The sequence below is a fragment of the Squalius cephalus genome (genome assembly GCF_949319135.1).
Source record: "Squalius cephalus genome assembly, chromosome: 14".
NCBI lineage: Eukaryota > Metazoa > Chordata > Actinopteri > Cypriniformes > Leuciscidae > Squalius > Squalius cephalus.
The window spans coordinates 2712271-2724770 of NC_137135.1; the positions used below are offsets into that span (position 1 = coordinate 2712271).

At 53.7% G+C, this 12500-nt stretch overlaps 1 protein-coding gene across 1 annotated transcript in view; it reads left to right on the plus strand.

Moving 5' to 3' along the window:
• mgat4b (alpha-1,3-mannosyl-glycoprotein 4-beta-N-acetylglucosaminyltransferase B) overlaps positions 1-12500 on the plus strand; it is a 145019-nt gene that overhangs the window by 67123 nt on the left and 65396 nt on the right. The window contains exons 2-3 of the mRNA XM_079892680.1: positions 4246-4425; positions 12305-12448. Of these exons, the coding sequence (XP_079748806.1) occupies positions 4246-4425; positions 12305-12448 (324 nt within the window). The remainder of the gene's footprint in view (positions 1-4245; positions 4426-12304; positions 12449-12500) is intronic.

The following is a 12500-nucleotide window of genomic DNA, read 5'->3' on the forward strand; positions in this document are numbered from 1 at the left end:
CCGTGTGTGTGTGTGTGTGTGTGTGTGTGTGTGTGTGTGTGTGTGTGTGTGTGTGTGTGCCTGGCCTTTTAAAAGCGTTCTGTGCGTGACCTCTCCACTGACCCCACTGCACACTTTCTGTTTTCACCATTCACTCCTTCGTTCTCTTTATGAGCCTGTTAAAGATGCTGGTCGTCCACACACACACACACACACACACACACACACACACACACACACACACACACACACACACACACACACACTCAGAGTTTCCGTCTTCTCTGTATAAAGATAGATCATTTATAGGACTGGAGTGCAAGTGGATTGGGTTTAATACGTCATTGTTCCCCTCAAACTGATGGAATCATCCGGTTTCAGGATCCGTGTGGATTCTGTCCATCGTGAAAGAGCCCGGCTGGAGTCCAAGCCACTTTACAGAATGAAAGCAAAGCGAACCGGCCGAACCAAAGACAAATATCCTCAGCACGAGAGAAACTGAGAGAGTCAGGGGGATTTCTGACAGACTCTGAGATATCACTCAACATTACACTGTCTAGACTGCATTCTCTCACACACACACACACACACTCACACATGTCTGGTTCACTATCTTTGTGGGGACTTTCCATAGACTTAATGGTTTTTATACAGTACAAACTGTATATTCTGTCCCCTTACACTAACCCTACCCCTAAACCTACCCATCACAGAACACTTTCTGCATTTTTACATTTTCAAAAATATATAATTTAGGATGTTTATTAACCCATTCCCCTAATGGACCGCTGGCTGGTCCCCACAATGGAGGTGATCTCAGGCTTTACTATGCTTGTGGGGACATTTGGTTCCCACAATGTAATATAAACCAAACGCACACACACACACACACACGTTCAGTTGAATGGTTGTGTGTGTCAGGACTGATGTGCAAACCTCACACACACACACACACACACACACACACACACACACACACACACACACACACACACACACATGTTCAGTTGTGTGTGTCAGGACTGATGTGCATCACTCTCAGTTCCTCCAGAAGATGTTAAATCTTTCACTGTGAAGTCGCTCTTTCTTCTAGATTTGACCCAGATGATTTCAGAGATGATCACGCAGGACGACACAGTGAGATGAGCTGACGATATTAGGATGATTAGAATGATCTAAATGAGATAATTAAGCACGTGGGAGATTACTCTTGGAGAGCGCCCAATGAAAGCAGTTTTAATTAGAAGAGGTTTCACCGCGGTGAGTGATCACAGTGTCCTGATTCAGGCGTTCCGGCGTCAGGGCTCCGGGATCCGGCTTCTCTGGTAGGAATTTCAGGATGGATTCATTTTGACCAGCTAAAGATGGAGGCAGAAGAGAGTGTTGAAATCTGTGAAGTAATTCATTTAGACACTCTGTGAGCTTTAATAAATAACAGGCAACACTTTCTTTCATGCGTTCATGTCAAACCGTTTTCTGTTCTCCTCGTTTGCTGTAAACGAGCGCTTTCCTGAGCGAAGGACAAGCTGTCGGATCAGCTCCAGTACAGGCTGATGGAGGGGGAGTTTGACCTCTGTCTGGTCACACACACACACACACACACACACACTCACACATGTGTGTGTCAGAAGCATCTTCCTAACACACTGATGCTGAAACACACACAGATGCTCAGCCTGAACGTGAGGGGGAACGTAATGAAACCTGACTAACACGTCCAGGACATTTTCCTCAAACCGCAAGGGGAAAAAAGTAATAATAATGAATTATATTCAGCAGAAAGAGAGTGACGCCTATTTTAAAACTTTATTTTTAAGATTGCTTGTTTTGTTTCTTTTTATTGTTTTCTGTGATTTTATTTCATTTCTTTTCTTTTTTCTTTGCTTTCGTTGTTTTCTGTTTTTTATTTAATTTATTTACTAATTTTTGTCCGGCACGAGTAAAATATAATTAATACTTTTTACAAATCAGTAATTTGAAAACTTTCTGTGAAACTTTAATACGGCATTTATATGATGGCATTTTCAGCTCAAAGCGTGCTTTATGACGCATTCTTTACACTCTCTTTTTTGTTGTTGTTGTTAGAATGTGTGTAAATGTTCTTTTACTGTCATTAAAAGCGCTGATCTGTCAAAGGCTTCATGCTTCATTTCTAAAGGCCTGTGTTCTGTCTGATGTGAATCCCTCTGTGATAATAGACACGCCGTCCGTGTTGCAGTACGTGTGTTGTCGTGTGTAATGCACAGAGTGTGTGTGTCTCGGCAGTAATCGAGTGGAGGGATCACGGTGAAGAAGTCATCAGTCATCAGTAGATTATCTCACTCTACAGGGTATTAGATGTTCCTCTCCACCTCCATCTGAAGTGGGGATTGGATTGCACTTGTGTGGAGCGGTGTAATTTCAGATTACACCAGGGCTTTGGACTCTGATGGCATTACTGTGTGTGTGTGTGTGTGTGTGTGGAGCGCTGAGAGTGGGCATCTCTCCCAGAAAAAGCCTGCCTGCTCAGGATTATCCCGCAAAGCATAAATCCGTACGATTCTTTCTCTTCTAGAGAGTGTTGAGTGAGCAAAGAAAGAAAGAGAGCTGCTCAGTCAGCTGAGAAAGGAGAAGTCAGGTGTTGTCTACACTTAAAGCTGATGTGTGTCATTCTGTGATGTTAAATACTCTCTCCTCTTTCCGTGAAGATATTGATAGGCTGTGTAAACACACTGTGACTGTGTGGATGTTTGGAAGCGTTCAGACCAGCCCTACACTGCACTGGCTCAGCCAATCACACGAGTTTAGAGGCGGGAATATTTGCTTGACTGGCCAATGACAGGCTGTAAGGTTATAAATAGTTCATGTATTATTCATGTTTTATCTTTGGTGATGATAGTGTCACACACTTCACCTTTAACTGTTCGTTCACTGAGAGATTCTGTGCTTTAGTCACAGTGTGTCACAAAGAACACCTCAGTACCGCACTTTCTTGTGTCATTCAGCCAACAAATATGTATTTTTTAATATTTTGATAAATTATTTATTATTTATTCTAGCTATGTTATCAAAAACTATGTATTTATTTATTTTAAATGTTGATAAATAAACTATTTACAATTTATTTTAAATGTGTTAAATAATTTATTGTAAGTATTCTGATAATTAATTTACTTATTTGACATATTTTGATAAATAATCAATTTATATATTGTTGATAAATAATTTTATTTGATTTTTTAAATATTCTGATAAATATATTTATTTTAAATATGTTGATGGATTAATTTACTATTTATTTCAAATTTGTTAATAAATAAATTTATTTATTCTAAATATTCTGATAAATTATTTACTTATTTTAAATATTTATATAAATTTATTAAATATTTCTTGAAATATAATAATAATTATAGGAATAATAATAATAAGTATTATTAGTAGTAGTAGTAGTAGTAGTAGTAGTATTTAACGTTTTAGTAGTAGCATTTGTTTTTATCTATTGTTATTATCATCATCCAATGCCAGAATATCATTTGAGAAAATAGCAGCCAAGATGATCTGAGACGGCTTGATCATACTAAAGCACTGAAGTTACTGTCATACTGAATACTGGCATTATGAAGTTCTTCATAGCAGTGTCATTAAAAATACTGAGCATTACACATTTTACAGAGGAATCATCTGAAGGCGTGTGCTCGTGACTTAAACAGATTACTTTTGATTTCTTTAAGGGTATCTTTTGTGTGGATAATCTTGCACCGTCATGTTTGCCATGTGAGCTGGGTTTGAGGGTTGTGTATCTGAGCATGTGTTGACCTCTGGGGTCAGAGCATCGATCGCTCCCTTAGGGAAGGTCATGACCCGAGACATGGAGAAAACGGCCAGCCTCACTAAAACACTTGTTTAAATGTCATGAATGACTGTCTGGTTACACAACACCAGTTCAGCGCTCTCCCCGTCGAAGAAGAACAGTGTTTAACTGTAAACGAGTGCAGCTTCAGCCCTTTAAAGGCCACAGAGAACAAGAGGCTCAAAATATCCCCTCATTTCTTACACGTGTCATCCTTATAACCGTCTGAAAAACAACCCCTATAAACGTAGGCCTGTGAGAAACATGCTCATATCTTCTGTTGAATTATTACCTTTTGTTTATTGGAGCGTAACATAAATGTTCTTTTGACTGGATAATTGAATGCTGTCATAATAAATGAAGTGTGTTGAGAAAAAGCTAAACCTGCAGCTTAAAGCCATTATTCAGTGTTGTTCTGTGTGTTGTGATTGCAGGTAATGTGGTGGACATTTACCAGCGTGAATTCCTGGCTCTGAGAGACCGCCTTCACTCCGCTGAGCAGGAGAACCTCAAACGCTCCAAAGAGCTGAACCTGGTGCTGGACGAGATCAAGCGAGCCATCGCCGAGAAGCAGGCGCTGCGGGACATCAACCGCACCTGGAGCAGCCTGTCCGGTGAGAGACCAGCCCCTGATCGGGTTATAGACCAGCCCCTGATCGGGTTATAGACCAGCCCCTGATCGGGTTATAGACCAGCCCCTGATCGGGTTATAGACCAGCACAGGGCCAGCGGGGCCAGGGGGTTATAGACCAGCGCAGGGCCAGGGGTTATAGACCAGCGCGGGGCCAGGGGGTTATAGACCAGCACAGGGCCAGCGGGGCCAGGGGGTTATAGACCAGCACAGGGCCAGCGGGGCCAGGGGGTTATAGACCAGCGCGGGGCCAGGGGTTATAGACCAGCGCGGGGCCAGAGGGTTATAGACCAGCCCCGCGGGGCCAGGGGTTATAGACCAGCACAGGGCCAGCGGGGCCAGGGGTTATACAGCACAGGGCCAGCGGGGCCAGGGGTTATAGACCAGCACGGGGCCAGGGATTATAGACCAGCCCCGCGGGGCCAGGGATTATAGACCAGCCCCGCGGGGCCAGGGGGTTATAGACCAGCGCGGGGCCAGAGGGTTATAGACCAGCCCTGCGGGGCCAGAGGGTTATAGACCAGCACGGGGCCAGCGGGGCCAGGGGTTATAGACCAGCACGGGGCCAGGGGGTTATAGACCAGCGCGGGGCCAGAGGGTTATAGACCAGCCCTGCGGGGCCAGGGGGTTATAGACCAGCGCGGGGCCAGGGGGTTATAGACCAGCACGGGGCCAGCGGGGCCAGGGGTTATAGACCAGCACGGGGCCAGCGGGGCCAGGGGTTATAGACCAGCACGGGGCCAGGGATTATAGACCAGCCCCGCGGGGCCAGGGGGTTATAGACCAGCACAGGGCCAGCGGGGCCAGGGGGTTATAGACCAGCGCGGGGCCAGGGGTTATAGACCAGCGCGGGGCCAGGGGGTTATAGACCAGCGCGGGGCCAGCGGGGCCAGGGGGTTATAGACCAGCGCGGGTCCAGGGGGTTATAGACCAGCCCCGTGGGGCCAGGGGGTTATAGACCAGCGCGGGTCCAGGGGGTTATAGACCAGCACAGGGCCAGCGGGGCCAGGGGGTTATAGACCAGCGCGGGGCCAGGGGTTATAGACCAGCCCCGTGGGGCCAGGGGGTTATAGACCAGCGCGGGGCCAGGGGGTTATAGACCAGCGCGGGGCCAGGGGGTTATAGACCAGCCCCGCGGGGCCAGGGGGTTATAGACCAGCGCGGGGCCAGGGGGTTATAGACCAGCCCCGCGGGGCCAGGGGTTATAGTCCAGCCCCGCGGGGCCAGGGGTTATAGTCCAGCACGGGGCCAGGGGGTTATAGACCAGCACGGGGCCAGGGGGTTATAGACCAGCGCGGGGCCAGGGGTTATAGACCAGCGCGGGGCTAGGGGGTTATAGACCAGCGCGGGGCCAGAGGGTTATAGACCAGCACGGGGCCAGGGGGTTATAGACCAGCGCGGGGCCAGGGGTTATAGACCAGCGCGGGGCCAGGGGGTTATAGACCAGCACAGGGCCAGCGGGGCCAGGGGTTATAGACCAGCACAGGGCCAGGGGGTTATAGACCAGCACGGGGCCAGGGGGTTATAGACCAGCGCGGGGCCAGGGGTTATAGACCAGCGCGGGGCCAGGGGGTTATAGACCAGCGCGGGGCCAGAGGGTTATAGACCAGCGCGGGGCCAGGGGTTATAGACCAGCACAGGGCCAGGGGTTATAGACCAGCACAGGGCCAGCGGGGCCAGGGGTTATAGACCAGCACAGGGCCAGCGGGGCCAGGGGGTTATAGACCAGCACAGGGCCGGGGGGTTATAGACCAGCCCCGCGGGGCCAGGGGTTATAGACCAGCCCCGCGGGGCCAGGGGTTATAGACCAGCGCGGGGCCAGGGGGTTATAGACCAGTGCGGGGCCAAGGGGTTATAGACCAGCGCGGGGCCAGAGGGTTATAGACCAGCACCGCGGGGCCAGGGGTTATAGACCAGCACAGGGTCAGTGGGGCCAGGGGGTTATAGACCAGCGCGGGGCCAGGGGTTATAGACCAGCGCGGGGCCAGGGGTTATAGACCAGCTTGGGGCCAGGGGGTTATAGACCAGCGCGGGGCCAGGGGTTATAGACCAGCGCGGGGCCAGGGGGTTATAGACCAGCACAGGGCCAGGGGTTATAGACCAGCTTGGGGCCAGGGGGTTATAGACCAGCTTGGGGCCAGGGGTTTATAGACCAGCACAGGGTCAGTGGGGCCAGGGGGTTATAGACCAGCACAGGGTCAGTGGCGCCAGGGGGTTATAGACCAGCACAGGGTCAGTGGGGCCAGGGGGTTATAGACCAGCGCGGGGCCAGGGGTTATAGTCCAGCGCGGGGCCAGGGGGTTATAGACCAGCACAGGGCCAGTGGGGCCAGGGGTTATAGACCAGCGCGGGGCCAGGGGTTATAGACCAGCGCGGGGCCAGGGGTTATAGACCAGCGCGGGTCCAGGGGGTTATAGACCAGCACAGGGCCAGTGGGGCCAGGGGTTATAGACCAGCGCGGGGCCAGGGGTTATAGACCAGCGCGGGTCCAGGGGGTTATAGACCAGCACAGGGCCAGTGGGGCCAGGGGTTATAGACCAGCGCGGGGCCAGGGGTTATAGACCAGCGCGGGGCCAGGGGGTTATAGACCAGCGCGGGGCCAGGGGTTATAGGGGCCAGGGGGTTATAGACCAGCGCGGGGCCAGGGGGTTATAGACCAGCGCGGGGCCAGGGGTTTATAGACCAGTGCGGGGCCAGGGGGTTATAGACCAGCGCGGGGCCAGGGGGTTATAGACCAGCGCGGGACCAGGGGTTATAGACCAGCGCGGGGCCAGGGGTTTATAGACCAGTGCGGGGCCAGGGGGTTATAGACCAGTGCGGGGCCAGGGGGTTATAGACCAGTGCGGGGCCAGGGGTTATAGACCAGCGCGGGGCCAGGGGTTTATAGACCAGTGCGGGGCCAGGGGGTTATAGACCAGTGCGGGGCCAGGGGGTTATAGACCAGTGCGGGGCCAGGGGGGCCAGGGGTTATAGACCAGCGCGGGGCCAGGGGTTATAGACCAGCGCGGGGCCAGGGGTTATAGACCAGCCCCGTGGGGCCAGGGGGTTATAGACCAGCGCGGGGCCAGGGGGTTATAGACCAGCGCGGGGCCAGGGGGTTATAGACCAGCCCCGCGGGGCCAGGGGGTTATAGACCAGCGCGGGGCCAGGGGGTTATAGACCAGCCCCGCGGGGCCAGGGGTTATAGTCCAGCCCCGCGGGGCCAGGGGTTATAGTCCAGCACGGGGCCAGGGGGTTATAGACCAGCACGGGGCCAGGGGGTTATAGACCAGCGCGGGGCCAGGGGTTATAGACCAGCGCGGGGCTAGGGGGTTATAGACCAGCGCGGGGCCAGAGGGTTATAGACCAGCACGGGGCCAGGGGGTTATAGACCAGCGCGGGGCCAGGGGTTATAGACCAGCGCGGGGCCAGGGGGTTATAGACCAGCACAGGGCCAGCGGGGCCAGGGGTTATAGACCAGCACAGGGCCAGGGGGTTATAGACCAGCACGGGGCCAGGGGGTTATAGACCAGCGCGGGGCCAGGGGTTATAGACCAGCGCGGGGCCAGGGGGTTATAGACCAGCGCGGGGCCAGAGGGTTATAGACCAGCGCGGGGCCAGGGGTTATAGACCAGCACAGGGCCAGGGGTTATAGACCAGCACAGGGCCAGCGGGGCCAGGGGTTATAGACCAGCACAGGGCCAGCGGGGCCAGGGGGTTATAGACCAGCACAGGGCCGGGGGGTTATAGACCAGCCCCGCGGGGCCAGGGGTTATAGACCAGCCCCGCGGGGCCAGGGGTTATAGACCAGCGCGGGGCCAGGGGGTTATAGACCAGTGCGGGGCCAAGGGGTTATAGACCAGCGCGGGGCCAGAGGGTTATAGACCAGCACCGCGGGGCCAGGGGTTATAGACCAGCACAGGGTCAGTGGGGCCAGGGGGTTATAGACCAGCGCGGGGCCAGGGGTTATAGACCAGCGCGGGGCCAGGGGTTATAGACCAGCTTGGGGCCAGGGGGTTATAGACCAGCGCGGGGCCAGGGGTTATAGACCAGCGCGGGGCCAGGGGGTTATAGACCAGCACAGGGCCAGGGGTTATAGACCAGCTTGGGGCCAGGGGGTTATAGACCAGCTTGGGGCCAGGGGTTTATAGACCAGCACAGGGTCAGTGGGGCCAGGGGGTTATAGACCAGCACAGGGTCAGTGGCGCCAGGGGGTTATAGACCAGCACAGGGTCAGTGGGGCCAGGGGGTTATAGACCAGCGCGGGGCCAGGGGTTATAGTCCAGCGCGGGGCCAGGGGGTTATAGACCAGCACAGGGCCAGTGGGGCCAGGGGTTATAGACCAGCGCGGGGCCAGGGGTTATAGACCAGCGCGGGGCCAGGGGTTATAGACCAGCGCGGGTCCAGGGGGTTATAGACCAGCACAGGGCCAGTGGGGCCAGGGGTTATAGACCAGCGCGGGGCCAGGGGTTATAGACCAGCGCGGGTCCAGGGGGTTATAGACCAGCACAGGGCCAGTGGGGCCAGGGGTTATAGACCAGCGCGGGGCCAGGGGTTATAGACCAGCGCGGGGCCAGGGGGTTATAGACCAGCGCGGGGCCAGGGGTTATAGGGGCCAGGGGGTTATAGACCAGCGCGGGGCCAGGGGGTTATAGACCAGCGCGGGGCCAGGGGTTTATAGACCAGTGCGGGGCCAGGGGGTTATAGACCAGCGCGGGGCCAGGGGGTTATAGACCAGCGCGGGACCAGGGGTTATAGACCAGCGCGGGGCCAGGGGTTTATAGACCAGTGCGGGGCCAGGGGGTTATAGACCAGTGCGGGGCCAGGGGGTTATAGACCAGTGCGGGGCCAGGGGTTATAGACCAGCGCGGGGCCAGGGGTTTATAGACCAGTGCGGGGCCAGGGGGTTATAGACCAGTGCGGGGCCAGGGGGTTATAGACCAGTGCGGGGCCAGGGGGGCCAGGGGTTATAGACCAGCGCGGGGCCAGGGGTTATAGACCAGCGCGGGGCCAGGGGGTTATAGACCAGCGCGGGGCCAGGGGTTATAGGGGCCAGGGGGTTATAGACCAGCGCGGGGCCAGGGGGTTATAGACCAGCGCGGGGCCAGGGGTTTATAGACCAGTGCGGGGCCAGGGGGTTATAGACCAGCGCGGGGCCAGGGGGTTATAGACCAGCGCGGGACCAGGGGTTATAGACCAGCGCGGGGCCAGGGGTTTATAGACCAGTGCGGGGCCAGGGGGTTATAGACCAGTGCGGGGCCAGGGGGTTATAGACCAGCGCGGGGCCAGGGGTTATAGACCAGCGCGGGGCCAGGGGTTTATAGACCAGTGCGGGGCCAGGGGGTTATAGACCAGTGCGGGGCCAGGGGGTTATAGACCAGTGCGGGGCCAGGGGGTTATAGACCAGCGCGGGGCCAGGGGGTTATAGACCAGTGCGGGGCCAGGGGGTTATAGACCAGCGCGGGGCCAGGGGTTATAGACCAGTGCGGGGCCAGGGGGTTATAGACCAGCGCGGGGCCAGGGGGTTATAGACCAGTGCGGGGCCAGGGGTTTATAGACCAGCGCGGGGCCAGGGGTTTATAGACCAGTGCGGGGCCAGGGGGTTATAGACCAGCGCGGGGCCAGGGGTTATAGACCAGCGCGGGGCCAGGGGGTTATAGACCAGCGCGGGGCCAGGGGTTTATAGATCAGCGCGGGGCCAGGGGGTTATAGACCAGCGCGGGGCCAGGGGGTTATAGACCAGCGCGGGGCCAGGGGGTTATAGACCAGTGCGGGGCCAGGGGGTTATAGACCAGCGCAGGGCCAGGGGTTATAGACCAGCGCGGGGCCAGGGGGTTATAGACCAGCGCGGGGCCAGGGGTTATAGACCAGTGCGGGGCCAGGGGTTATAGACCAGCGCGGGGCCAGGGGGTTATAGACCAGCGCGGGGCCAGGGGGTTATAGACCAGTGCGGGGCCAGGGGGTTATAGACCAGCGCAGGGCCAGGGGTTATAGACCAGCGCGGGGCCAGGGGGTTATAGACCAGCGCGGGGCCAGGGGTTATAGACCAGCGCGGGGCCAGGGGGTTATAGTCCAGCGCGGGGCCAGGGGGTTATAGACCAGTGCGGGGCCAGGGGTTATAGACCAGCGCGGGGCCAGGGGGTTATAGACCAGCGCGGGGCCAGGGGTTATAGACCAGCGCGGGGCCAGGGGGTTATAGACCAGCGCTGGGCCAGGGGTTATAGACCAGCACAGGGCCAGCGGGGCCAGGGGTTTATAGACCAGTGCGGGGCCAGGGGGTTATAGACCAGCGCGGGGCCAGGGGTTTATAGACCAGTGCGGGGCCAGGGGTTATAGACCAGATAAACTTTCCTCAAAAGCCTGATAATCAGATTTGATGCTCATCATTTACTAATAAATGATATATGGATAATCAAGTAAATCTCAGTCACTTCAGTCCAGTAAGTGTTATCTTGAAATATCAGTTATTCAGTAAAGATTTTTACTTGCTAAGAAAGTCTAAACTATCATTCAGACAACAGAAGGACTGTAGTAGATTGTGTGCAATAGGTTTTTCAGCAAAGTTTTGATCATATTGATAATTAGGAATGTGTGTATAAAACATGTGCAGTACAGTAGGCTTAATAGGGTTAACGTGTGTTACTCCAGTTACCGCAAGGGCTGTTGACAGACGCGCCGTCAGTCGATTTTGCCGGGGCTTCAGCCCGAATGTTTTGAGTGTGACCCCGAATGTATTTTGAAAGTTGACTGACAAATATGAAACCGGACAATAGCCTATGCAAACCCCCAAAATCATAAGTTGCCTTATTTCATTGTGCTTTGGCTTTGTCGCTGTCTCTGACTGGTGATTGTTGAAATCTCTCACACAGTGACGCACCACGTGAGTGATTTCAGCCTATCCTATCTCCAGGATTTGCGCGCAACAGCAAACAATCTCACAGCAATTAAAAAAATACAAAAATAACACAGTCAGCAGCGCCGCACAGTCCTCTGTCAGATGAGATGTGTTTAGGCTATATGCAGGGGCATTTCTAGGTTTTAAAAACATTAGGGGCTGAGCCCGAAATGTCAGGGTCTGGGGTTATAAGATAACATGATTAATTCAGCCCTGGCACTGTAGCCACACCAGCCCACGAAGTTGGTTTCAGCAACTTTTTTCTTTCTTGAGTTAATCAATGTTTTTGGCACTAATCAAAGAAGAAAACCAACTTTTTCTAACTTCTAACTTTTAAAAAGAAAAAAGTTGCTGAAACCAATCTTTAATGCTAATATATAAATTGCTAATTTGCCTCTGGACACAAAAAGATTGCACTGGTGTTTGAATGAAATGTAAAATCTATGCAAAATAATCCTTGAAAGATTTCTCCTTTAAGGCCATTCCTGTTTGGAAAATGTGATTGTGTTTTGTCAACAATAAGCAGAAACATTCTGCATTTCCATTTTGTACTGTGGATCATTCATTACAACATTTATCCTCGTTCTCATGGTTATGAATCTGTTATCTGCTTTTAAAGCTATTGTTATCCAATTTTTTTGGCCTTAAAATGCACATATGGAGGTCTGAGAAATCCAAATTTTAGAACCCCCCTAATACCTCACATTTCAATGCGCGTGTGTGTGTGGTAATGTGGGCTGGTGTGGCTACAGTGCCAGGGCTGAATTTTTGACCTAGTCTGCCCCCTGCATATAGGCCTACAATATTATTCTCTGTATCGAATCATCATCATCTTATAACCCCAGACCCTGACGTTTCGGGCTCAGCCCCTTATGTTTTTAAAACCTAGAAACGCCCCTGGCTGTTGATCCAGGATTGTGTGTTAATAGTTTTAACGGGTTGACTACGACAGACACTCATTTATGTGCGATTGTGCGTTCTCTTCCAGATGAGACCAAGCTGAAGCTGTGGAACGTGACCAGCAGTAAGAATGTTCTTCAGCTGCCCAGCATCTTCCACCATCTGCCACACCTGCTGGCCAAGGAGAGCAGCCTCCAGCCGGCCGTGCACATCGGCCAGGGTCGCACCGGAGGTCAGTGTGGCACAGTAACAACCCTTCTCCTCCAGACCTGTCCGGTTGCATG